Here is an 11,253-nt window from a genome sequence, read left to right on the forward strand (position 1 = left end):
AGCACCCCAGCAAATGCACAGCAAAACTGCAGCATATTGGTGCTGGGCTGAGCTCCAGGGCATGGGGCTGGGTACCCTGGTGCGCATCTGCACCCCAAACCCACCACCCAGAAGGGGTCCCTTCCCACCAGGGCCAGAGGTGGCACAGACTGGAAGCCCTGAGCAGCACCCAGGTCTGGGATGCAAGCACCAGATGTACTGCTCCAGGGTCCCATGGCAGCACCAGCACCTCTCGCTAGCCGAAAGGACATTATTACTATTATTATCCCCACCACCACCCCCCCACGCTATAGCCGAGGCGCCTTATAGGGAGACATTGAGCTGCTAGGGAGACATTGAGCTGCTAGAGCGTGTCCAGAGAAGGGCAACCAAGTTGGTGAGGGGCCTGGAGCACAAGTCTTATGAGGAGCGGCTGAGGGATCTGGGGTTGTTCAGTCTGGAGAAGAGGAGGCTGAGGGGAGACCTTATCGCTCTCTACAACTACCTGAAAGGGGGTTGTAGTGAGGTGGGTGCTGGTCTCTTCTGTCAGGTGTCTGGAGATAGGACAAGAGGAAATGGCCTCAAGTTGAGGCAAGGGAGATTTAGGTTAGATATTAGGAAAAATTTTTTTACTGAGAGGGTTGTCAAACATTGGAATGGGCTGCCCAGGGAAGTGGTTGATTCACCATCCCTGGAGGTATTAAAAAAGCGAGTGGACAGGGTACTCCAGGGCATGGTTTAGGGGGCATGGTTAATGGTTGGACTCGATGATCTTGAAGGTTTTTTCCAACCGAAATGATTCTATGATTCTACGATTCTACGATGCTACGAGACGGCGGCAGCCCCGCCCTACGCTGCTGCTGTGGGCACCGCCTCCTTGCATGCAAATCGCTCCTCCGGCGCAGCCAATGGAGAGACAGGGGGCGTGGCCACGGGAGGACTTGCCCGGGCATGTGAGCACGGCGGTTTCCGGGCGAGACACGTGGGAGCCGCGCCGGGTCTGGTCGGGCAGCGGTGGGTCTGGGAGCAGCCGGGGGGGGGTAATGGGGCGGGCAGGGGCTTGGGGTCAGGTAGCGGGGCCGGCAAGGGACTGGGGCCGGGAATGAGGCAGGGAGGGCCCGAGTAATGGGCTGGGAGGGCCCTAGGGGGTATGTAATGGGGTGGGCGGGGGGGGGTGGGCAGGGGGCTGCTGATCGGTAAGGGGGTGGGCAGGGTCCTGGGACCGGGAATGGGGCAGGTGGGGGCCGGGCAATGAGGGGGCAAGGGCGTGGGGACAGGGTGTGACAATGTGTCCGTGTCCCCCCTTCCCCTGCCCCATAGCTCCTGCCCGCGCTGCCTGTGCCTGTCCGCACCGCGCGAGTGGGGGTATGTCGGGGGTTGTGGGGTATGTGGGCCCTTTTTGACAGGGGAGCATGGGGGCTACATGGCACTCATGCCCCCCTGTGCCCACTCCAGCAGGGATGCCCCCTGGCAAAGGGCAGATGAGCCCGCTGCTGCCCACCCCGAAGGCCTCCGCACCCACCCTGCAGGGCACCCATGGCCCCGCCGCGGGGGGCTGCGCTCAGCCCCTGGAGGGTCCCGGCTTGCCGCAGGGTCGCGGCAAGAAGAAGAGCCGCAAGCACCAGCGGTTCATGGAGCGCCGAGCGCTGCTGGAGCAGAAGGGGCTGCTGAGCCCCCGCAGGCGCCTGGGCAGCCAGGCCCCCGTGGCGGGACAGGAGGCAGGCAGCACGCTCACCAAGGCGGATGGCACCATGGCACCGCGTTGTGGGAAGGTCCCCAAGCCCAAACAGGTCGTCTCCCCATTCCTGTCCCCATCCGCCTCTCCGGACAGCATAGCTAGGCACCACTCTGTGCTGCTGTCCCGGGGGAATGGCAGCTCCAAAGGGGTGCGGACGTCCTCCCCGCTCCTGCGCCCAGGCAAGTACGTGGCCATCGACTGCGAGATGGTGGGCACCGGTCCTCAGGGCAGGTTGAGCGAGCTGGCGCGGTGCTCTGTGGTGAACTACGAGGGGGACATCATCTACGACAAGTACGTCCAGCCCGAGCTCCCCATCGTGGACTACCGGACGCGCTGGAGTGGCATCACCAAGCAGCACATGAAGAGCGCGATTCCCTTCAAGGCTGCCCAGGCGGAGGTGAGGAAAGAGAGAAATAAAAAAAAAAAAAAAAAAGGGCTGTGTGCTATCTGCCAGACACAGATTGGGATATTTGGTGGCTGGTGCTGAGCTGCTCTGAAGCAGAGACACAAGCACAGCATGGGGAGCCTCTGAAGGTGTGCAGTGGGTTAGTTTTCTTGTTACTGCTCCCTTCTGGGAACCTAAAAACCACAACTGAAGGAACCGAATTTAACACAAAATGGTTTATTTTATGCTTAGTTGGTGTTTCTTTTGATGCACTGCCTGTCTAACCTTTTCTGACGCTTCCAGATCCTGAAGATCTTGAAAGACAAGATTGTGGTAGGACATGCCGTCCACAATGACTTCCAAGCCCTGAAGTACTTCCACCCGAAAGACAGGACTCGAGACACCAGCCGGATCCCCATGCTGAACAAGAGGGCAGGGCTGCCGGGCAGGGCCAGCGTCTCGCTCAAGAGCTTGGCCAGGCACCTGCTCCAGAAGAAGATCCAGGTAAGCACCAGGAACCTTGAGATGGGGAGCAGTTCCTGGGTTTGCTATGAGCCTGTGTGGTCAGCCTTGTCCCCCCACCTCCATGGGTGCTCTCTGTGAGATGGATATAAATCTTGTTGATCCTGTGCTCCCAGCTATGATCAAGCTGGGGGAGCTTGATGGATCAAGCTGACCATTAAGCATCTCAGTAAAACAGGGACAGGACCTCTGCCCTCCAGAAAGTGCTCAAGAGATTCCTGCATCTCCTTGGCTGCATCAAACCTTTGCCATCTCCAAAACCCCCAGCACTTGTGTCCTTCCAAGCAAGCAGACAATGTGATCTGTGGGATTTTTGCTGCCCCCTTTATCTAACAAGTCTTTTCCCCCTTTGCTCAGGTCGGCTGCAAAGGACACTCATCGGTGGAGGATGCTCAGACGGCCATGGAGCTGTATAGACTGGTGGAGGTGCAGTGGGAGACGGAGCTGGCCCATAGTCTGCCCCCCCGGCCCCCCAGCCCCATCACAGACCCCACTGCAGACAGCAACCAGTACATGGATGACCAGTACTGGCCCACAGACCTGATGGCAAGTGGCCTATGATGGGAGACGGCATCTCCTCCCCGTGTTCCAGGCCATCCTGGTGCCTTCAGCTATTAAAGGTGGAGGCGGCTGCTGACCTCCTTCCCCGGACTTGTGCCCTGTGGGCTCTGCCCAGCACCCAATGCCACTGCAGGAGAAGTGCAGGGGAGTCGGACACCCCCAGCCCCGCTGGGGGATGGAGAAATGGTGACACTTGGACACCAGCAGTCTCCTGAAAACTCTGTCTGCAGCCTCTTGCTGTCGCACAGAAATAAGCACTGTGGCTGTGCCGTGTTCATCTGTCACTTGGTGCTCGGGGATGAGCAGGGTCCTGGTGTCAGCCTGGTGGAGCCCCTGGGGCATGCGATGGCTGCAGCGGTGGGTTGGGGCTGTCAGCGCACCTCCTATGCCCTCTGGGAAGGGGATATCCGCATGGTGGGCAAGTGGCAAGTCCTCCTGTGGAAGGACTGAGGTGTCTTGCTGATGCCCAAAGGCTGCAAACCGTCCGGGGGACCGTCCGGGGAACCATCCGGGGGCCAGTTAAACAACCAGTTTTCTCCTCACTTTCTTTGCACAGTGAAGCCTGAAAAGAAAGTCTGGGTCTAATCAGTGTCCAGCCTGGACAAGAGCATAGCATGCACTTAATTTTAAACAGACTATTCACATAATTGTCCAATCCTGAATTAAAAATTGTTCTTGCTAAACCCTTGTGTATTTGCTGCATGATCTGATCTGGCAGCTTTCCAGGAGGGAGAGGGCAGCGATGAGGTTGGCAGATGGCTGCGCGTGTACCAATGCCATGCCCCAGGGCTTAAAACCCACCTGCAACCAGGAAAGGTGCTTTGAGTGGCCTGATAGTTGCTGGAGTAAGCTGTTCCTTGGGGTACGAGCTGGTCCCCTCTGCTATGGGGACATCCCAGTGAAGGCAGGAGGAGCAGGGGATGGGCTCAGCCAGAGCTCTGTGGTCTGGCGCTGCCGGCTGCTTGGAGAAATCCCAGTGCACGAGAGAAAGCATTCCACTGTGTCACCTTCCAGCAGCTGGGCTGTCCCAGCTCAGGGAGCTCCCTGTGTTAAGGAGAGGCACTGTTGGGATTTGCCCACCCCACGTCAGCGTCCCCGCGCACAGGGTCCGGGTGTGAGAGCTGCCCCTGCTCTGCAGGGTGGGGATGATGCTGAGCTGTGGTGTGGGCTGCTGTGATGGTGTGGGGACAGGGTGATGCTCGCCTACAGTGGCTCTGCCTGCAGGCTGCTGCTCCGTGGGTGATGCATGTAGGTACCTGTGGCTGCGCAGATGGACCCCCAGCTGGGTGTGTGAGCACTGGAGGGGGGGTTGGGGCTGGACACGGGGGGTTGCATGCTTCCCCGGGGAACTGAACAGCCATGGTTATAGAAAATGGATATTTTTTTGCCTCGAGGCTGAGGCCACCCCTTTAGGCCAGGGGTCCCCCAGTCCTGCTGCCCGGCCTGGGAGAGGGGAGGCGGCAGGAGGGGGCTGGAGGGCTTTCGGGAGCCCAGCCACAGCACCGTGTGGGTACGGCAGCCAGCTCTGAAATGGAGTCCACGTCGCCCGCGGCCAGGCTAGACGGGTCCCAGGCGTTTCCCGGCGGCCAGGGGGAGGGCAGGAGAGCTCAGCCCCAGCCTTGGGAAGCGGCCAAGGGAGCCGGGTGACGCAGGCACACCTGACGCACACACCGGTGCCATGACAAGACGCATCTCGCACTTCCCACCTTAACTCCTCCCTGCCCGGCGGAGGAAGCCGGGGACAGCTCAGAAACGCTTCGAAACACGTCGGACGTGTCTAAAAAGCTCTGCCTTCCTGGTGGCCCAAGCACAACCGTCTTTCAACAGAAATCATAATAACCTGGGCTGCGCCGTGAGCTCATGGTCTAGGCGCCTTCCACCGTCCTGGTAGGAAACGTGGCCCCACGGTAGGTCTTTAAATTCTGCCCGTGCCAGTTTGTCCCAGGCATGTTCCTGATGCAGCCGGCTGGAAACCACGGCCGGCACCACCCTCCGTGCGAGCCTCGGGGTGCAGCTCAGCTGAGCCCCAGCGCGATGCCGGGCAATGTCAGCAGGACCTGGCGGGAGGGACCTGAACCCCGGGGGGACACCCAGGGGGGTGCAGGAGGAGCACGGCCGGCACAGGTTTTTCTCTCGTTTCCTCCCCTCTGCCATTTCCACCTCTCCCGGGGTGGTAGGAGGGAAGCAAAGCTGTAGGAAAGGTGAAAGCTCAGCGGGTCAACAGACCCACTGTCAGAAGATGGTGGCATCCCAAAGCTGACACAGCGGTGCTGTCTGCTGCTCCCGGGAAAGCAGACCCGGAGGAAGGTAACGGAGGAGGGATGCTTTGCTCATGGCCATAAAACCTGGGCCATATAACTGCATCCCCTCAGGGGGTACGTGGGTTCGTGGGGAGCTTGCATGGGGCACCCAACGGCTCCCGGCTTGTTTGTCCACCTGAGCCCCCCATCTTGTTGTCCCCCCAGCCCACCCTGTCTCGCCACCCCATAGCATTGACTTCCCTAAGCCATGTGATGGCTCAATGTGAGACACGGGTGTGTTGGGGTGAGGCTGGAGAAATCTCCAAAAGGAGGTGAAAGGCCACGAGGCTTTATCAGCCTGTGACTCGGGCTGCCTTGCCGTCAGCCAGTGGCGAGGGGAAGGCATAATTAAGGAAAAAAAAACGTAAAACCCCACATTTCTGAAGTCTTGACCATCCAAACACTTTAGTGAGACCCACTTCCAAAAGTAAGCCTGGGCTGGGCTCCAGGCAAGGAACAGATTTCTCTAAGCACTCCTCCCTGTGATCCAGGGCAGCTTTTTCCCTGCCTGCCCACAGTGGAGCTCCCCCAGCCTACTTGCAAGGCTGCCTGCCTGCCCTCCTGGCAGCACAGCCCCAGGCTTGCACAGTGGCATGAGGTGCTGGGAAAGTCCTAGGCTGCTTCTGAGATCTTGTCCCCATTGCCACCACACTGATTTAACCCCCCTGCTGAAATAACCCCCTGCTTTGGGGGCAAATTTGAAGGCAGCCAAAGGCTGGCTGCTCTTTGGTATTCACATGCCCTGCAAACTTTGCTTCTATGCCGTGATCTCCAGCTCTTGAGGAAGCTGAGAAACAAATTGGGGGGGGGGGGTGTCAATCCCCATTTACGTCAGATTTGAAGGGCTGGAAAAAAACCCCTAACATCATTGTGCACTGCAGCCCCTCAGCCCCCCCGAGGCAGGGTTGCTTATGAGCAAACTCCACCATGGGTGATGAGGAGTGGTGGCAATCCACTCCCTGCTGCTGAAGCAATGTTTGCTCTGAATAATCTGAATGGCAACATTCGTCCTGTTTGCACGCAGTGAACCCTTCAAGAGCTAATCAGGATTTTCACAGGTGTTTGTGAATATTCACCTACATGCCAGGGAGTCGCTATGGCTGAAAGCAGCCAACCTTTGCTCTGGTTCATCACTCGAGCAGCCTGCTGGTGCTTATGCTGGGACGCTAAGCATCTTTAGGCAGGCTGAGCATCTTTAGGCGGATGAAGGAGAGCTGGGCTGGCTCACCATTTACGCTAAATTTCATGATAATTGAAGAATCTGCAGAAAACTCGGCCCTTATCTCAACGACCCGGAATAATGATTAACCCAAACCCACGAATCCAGCAATGGGCTTTTTTATCAGAGGGAAAACATTGTCAAATGAGGTTTTTCCAGCCAGCTGCAAGAGCAGGTAACTGATAAGCCAGTCATTGGAGTGGGGCTGAGCCAATGGGAGCTGATGGCGACAGCTTTTACTTCTGTCTAGCAACAGCTTCTCCTTGAGCAGCAGACAGCAATTCAATGCTTTCCCTTGGTTTTATTGAGAACCCCCCCCCCTTCCTGCCCTCCTGCCACATGGAGGTTTTCATGGGGGACACTAAGAAGCCAAGTTTTGTGTGGATTGTCCACGGTTTTCTGTGTGTTTTGATGTCTATTCCTATCTCACATGCTGAGAGCTTTGCAGCTGTAGAAGTGGATGCATGCACCCATCCTGCTCTCATCCCAGCCTCTGCTTGTACCCTGCCTTGCCCATGCACCCATCCTGCTCTCATCCCAGCCTCTGCTTGTACCCTGCCTTGCCCATGCACCCAGGAGTCTGCTTGTGCTGGGTGGGTGTCGGACACCCATAGGATGCTTGAAATAGCACCATAGCAGAACAGCAGCTGTACCAGGAGACCCTGTGCCAGGGATGTGTCTGACCCTCCTGCCCTGCATCGCCAGCACCTGGCCGTGGTCCAGCACCTCTCCCAGCTGCCAGGGACTGTTTGTGTGGGGACCATGGCTGGGAGCAGCATCCCCTGATCAAACACCTGGTTTGATCTGATGCTGGCTCTTGTTATTACGGTACATGTGGTTGCAGTGCCACGTAAGCCCCAAATGTCTTGGGGTGGAGCAATGCCAGTACCTAATAACAGCCTGGAGCAAGGCCCTAACCTGGGGCAGTCTGTCCCCTCACTGTGGGGCCACAGAGGGACGACTTGCCCCGTTCGCAGGCAGAGAGCGGAGGCTTCGCTTGGGTGACTCACCAGAGACCAAACCAGTCGCAATGGAGGGAGGAACAGCTCTCCCTGCGCCCCCACCCCATCAGTACCCCACCCACCATCACCCCTCTTCTCTATGCCCCGAGCGTAAATTAGAAGGCAGAAAACTCACAGCCAGCTATAAATTAAAATCTCAGGAGCCTTAATAACCTGCTTGGCTGGAAGAAGTGAATAGGTGTGATGTGGAAATGAATAGGCACATCTGGCAGCTGCTTAGCACTTGGGCTGCAGGAGGGGTGTGCATGTGCATGTGCATGTGCGACCCGCCAGCACAGCCTCCCGGATTGGCTGTAAAACCCCTTCCCGACCAATGCTAGGGACCAGGGTGGCCTAGCAACAGCCTTTCCCTAATGAAAAACAAGCCACTTAACCATCATGACTGTCTGCAGATGAGAGGAAAAGGCACAATTCTCGGCACGCTCCATCCTCCCCAGGGAGCTGGGCCCAAAGGGGCTGCAAAGACTGCACTGGAGGGGCTGGGGTGGCCCAACCTGAGTACCCCCTCGGTCCCTGCTCCACAGTTGCATTGAGTGTACAGGAAGGGTTTGCTGCAGGCAAAACACAAGGAAGCCCCCTGGGGAGAAACCCCCTCCTGCTCGCCGTGACTCCATCCCCCTGTGCAGACACAGCATGGCAAGGGGAGCCCTGCCGCAGGCACCCCACAGACCTGCACCCATGGGGTGAGCTGGGGGCTGGATGCCAAGTGCCCATGGGGACCATGAGCTGCTGAAAATGCCACCTTTAAGGCAGGAGGGGTTTGTAGGGTGCAGTGCTGGGAGCATGTGGGGCCCTCCCCAGCACTGCCGGGTAAAGGAGGAGCTGAGGGGTTGGTCACCACTGTGGTCTTGCTCAGAGATGTCACTTTTCCTTGCTCCTGCCCTGGGATTCTCTCCTCCAATGGCTGCCCAGGGCAAGGGCTCTGAGGAGAGTAGGGTCGGACGTGTGAGCATAAGCCCATGCCTTAGCGATAGCCTCTCAGTGAGCCAGATCACAAAATAACTGCTGATCTTATGGCTGGGGGACCAGGGGCTGGCCCCGGGGTCAGTGGGTATGAGGACATATTGCAGGAGGCAGGCTGGGGACAATGGCAGAGGATATTGAGGCACAGCATCGCTTTTGGGCTGCAGAAATGCCTCTTCCCTGGGGAACAGCAAGCCACAGGTCATGCAAGCTTGCACTGCATGCAAGGCATGCAATTCCCAGTAAGGCAATGTGAGGAGAGGCCCCAGCTCAGCCCACCTGGCACTGGGAGCAGCAGCAGTGTGGCATGGCATTTCCTTCATCCCAAGTTGCTGCATTGTCTCAGGGAACTTTAAGCTCTGCACCAAACCTGTCATCTTTCAGCCTGCTTTTCCCCTACCGGCTCATCCTGGGGGTGATGGGGAGATGTTAGAGCACTTACAGTGGGTTTTAAATTTTCTTATTCAAAAGGGAAGTTTCAGCTCAGCTGAAAGCACAGCCCATGCATCCAGCTCAGACCTGCCCCACAACAGAGCTGCCTGCACCACTCTGCTTCCGCACACCCCACTGCAAAGCATTAGAAATAGCCCTCTCCCCCAAACAAGAGAACAAAATAACATCATCTTTCAAATGCCACCTGACCGGGGCAGAGCAGCAAGTGTGGTATGGATGGATGGAGCGTGGTGAAGGCTCTTCTCTGAGGGAACATGATGGAGAAAATTAAAACGTAAATTGAGTGGGGGGAAGCACAAAACGTAACTCTCCACTCCTCTGGACTGACCCCCTGGGGAGCTCCCCCTGGTTTTTCACTCCATTTCTGCCCATTCCGGGTTTGTGCAGTCCCGGCTGTTCACTAGATGGTGCCCTCGGGCTGCTGGTTTCTGAGTTGGCCCCTTGCAGGCTGCGGATGGGCTCTGCCCCGGGTTTCCAAGGTGTATTTTAGGCAGGTCACAAGCACAAAAGGAGCATGAAAGCCACTTGCATCACTCAATTAAATCCCTGCGTGTTTTGGGGGCTTCGGGGTCTGGGTCCGGTAATGCACTGCAAGCACTTGCCTCTCTCCCATATCCTGGGTCTATCTGAATCCCTCAGTATTTTATTTTTCTACCACTGTGAAGGAGGTTTACATCCCTAAGATGGGAAGAGAAGATGGGATGGGCAAAGAGGCAGTTCCATAGTGAATGCATTTGAATAAAATAGCAACTAACCATCTACAACCATCACCAGAAAACCTTGTACAGCCATAGTTCTGCAGCTCCAGTGTGGGGGGGGAAGAGGAAGAAGACAAGCTAGCACACATTAGTATTACTAAGAGGATATTTATTCATTTAGAAATGTAAATCAATGGGCACAAAGCAACATTAGCTGTCTCCATTAGGGAGGAGCCCTGCCATGGAACAGGATGTTGCGATGGGGAAGGGATGCAGGGCATCCACGGGGCCACCCATGGACCCAGGGCAGGAATAGCCAGGGCTGCTGCAGGTCAGCACCAGGGTCTGTTTGCTGTCCCGGGAGGTCACTGTTTGCTTTTGGCCTTCACCTGGCCAGAATGGAGACTCTTTCCCTTTTATTAGTAACCACTCCTGCCTTTATAAGATGGGGATCCCAGCCATTAGTGGCAACTTCCAGGGGCCAAGTCACACAAGGCCACTCTGTGGTGGCACTGTAGGACATGCCGGCATCCCCCTTCATCTTCTGGTCTCTTAAAATAGCAGAATGATGGAAAAGATCAAAGCCAGAGCTACACAGAGCAATATTTGTTGTCATTTTAAGATGGCATTAATATGCAGTTCTGGGTGAAAAAGTTACTCCAAAAATGGTTTCTTGTTGCTGCTCATCTCTGCCCTGCCCCAGGCAAACCCTGAGTCCTGCCCATGTATGGGGACTCACACTGTTCTGGGTCCTGCAGAGCTATCCAGATGTCAGGGTCTGAGCCACAAAGGCCAGCGACTGCTCCTATTTTTTTATTGTTATTTTCGTATTTTCTTTTTTTTTTTTTTTTTTTTTTTTTTTTTGGATACTGGGCAGATCGAGCTGGAAATAACATGGGAGAAATTATGTTTGCCTTCAGCATAAGCAGCCCAAATGTCCTGGAAGGAGACACCTTGCCGATGAGCCTCAAGGAGCTAATGTCAGCACATGGCAGGAATGGTCCTCATGGCCTCTGGTATCATTGGCTCCAAAAAAAAAAGAGGGCAAAATGGCACTGAGAGGCCTCCACAGCATCTCTCATTTTGGGGACAAATGTGGAGAATGAGGACATGAACACAACAACTGCCTACAGAGCCTGCTTTTGATCTTCCAGGTCTCCCTCATTGGAGGAAAGCTTGGCCAAGCCAACCCATTAAATTGGGAATTCAATCCCAGGTACCTCCGTGGGGGGTGCTCTTCAATGATTGACTGATGCTCCTGCCTCAGACACAGGTTTATCCCACCTCTAGGAATGGCACCTTCCTCCCCGCTGACTCCCACCCCCAGAAACCTTCACCTCTGGGCAGGAGACAGACCTGCCCCTTCATGCCTGGGGACCCAACAATCCACTGCCTTCAACACTGCAAATAAAA

The 11,253-nt window shown here is 56.3% G+C and overlaps 1 protein-coding gene across 3 annotated transcripts; it reads left to right on the forward strand.

Annotated features, from left to right (window-relative positions):
• The first annotated feature begins 887 nt into the window (after positions 1–887).
• Positions 888–3,675, forward strand: LOC128151423 (apoptosis-enhancing nuclease-like). 3 transcript variants are annotated; one of them, XM_052808865.1, is made up of 5 exons: positions 888–993; positions 1,300–1,344; positions 1,435–2,114; positions 2,406–2,606; positions 2,982–3,675. In XM_052808865.1, the coding sequence occupies exons 1-5, from the start codon at positions 888–890 to the stop codon at positions 3,183–3,185; spliced, it is 1,236 nt and encodes a 411-aa protein (XP_052664825.1). In that variant the 3' UTR covers positions 3,186–3,675. The 3 variants fall into 3 exon arrangements, with proteins under 3 accessions (XP_052664825.1, XP_052664826.1, XP_052664827.1); XM_052808866.1 differs by lacking the exon at positions 1,300–1,344 and having other exon boundaries at positions 932–993; positions 1,438–2,114; XM_052808867.1 differs by lacking the exon at positions 1,300–1,344 and having other exon boundaries at positions 935–993.
• The last annotated feature ends 7,578 nt before the right edge of the window (positions 3,676–11,253 follow it).

This window comes from Harpia harpyja, chromosome 14 (assembly GCF_026419915.1).
Source record: "Harpia harpyja isolate bHarHar1 chromosome 14, bHarHar1 primary haplotype, whole genome shotgun sequence".
Taxonomy (NCBI): Eukaryota; Metazoa; Chordata; class Aves; order Accipitriformes; family Accipitridae; genus Harpia; species Harpia harpyja.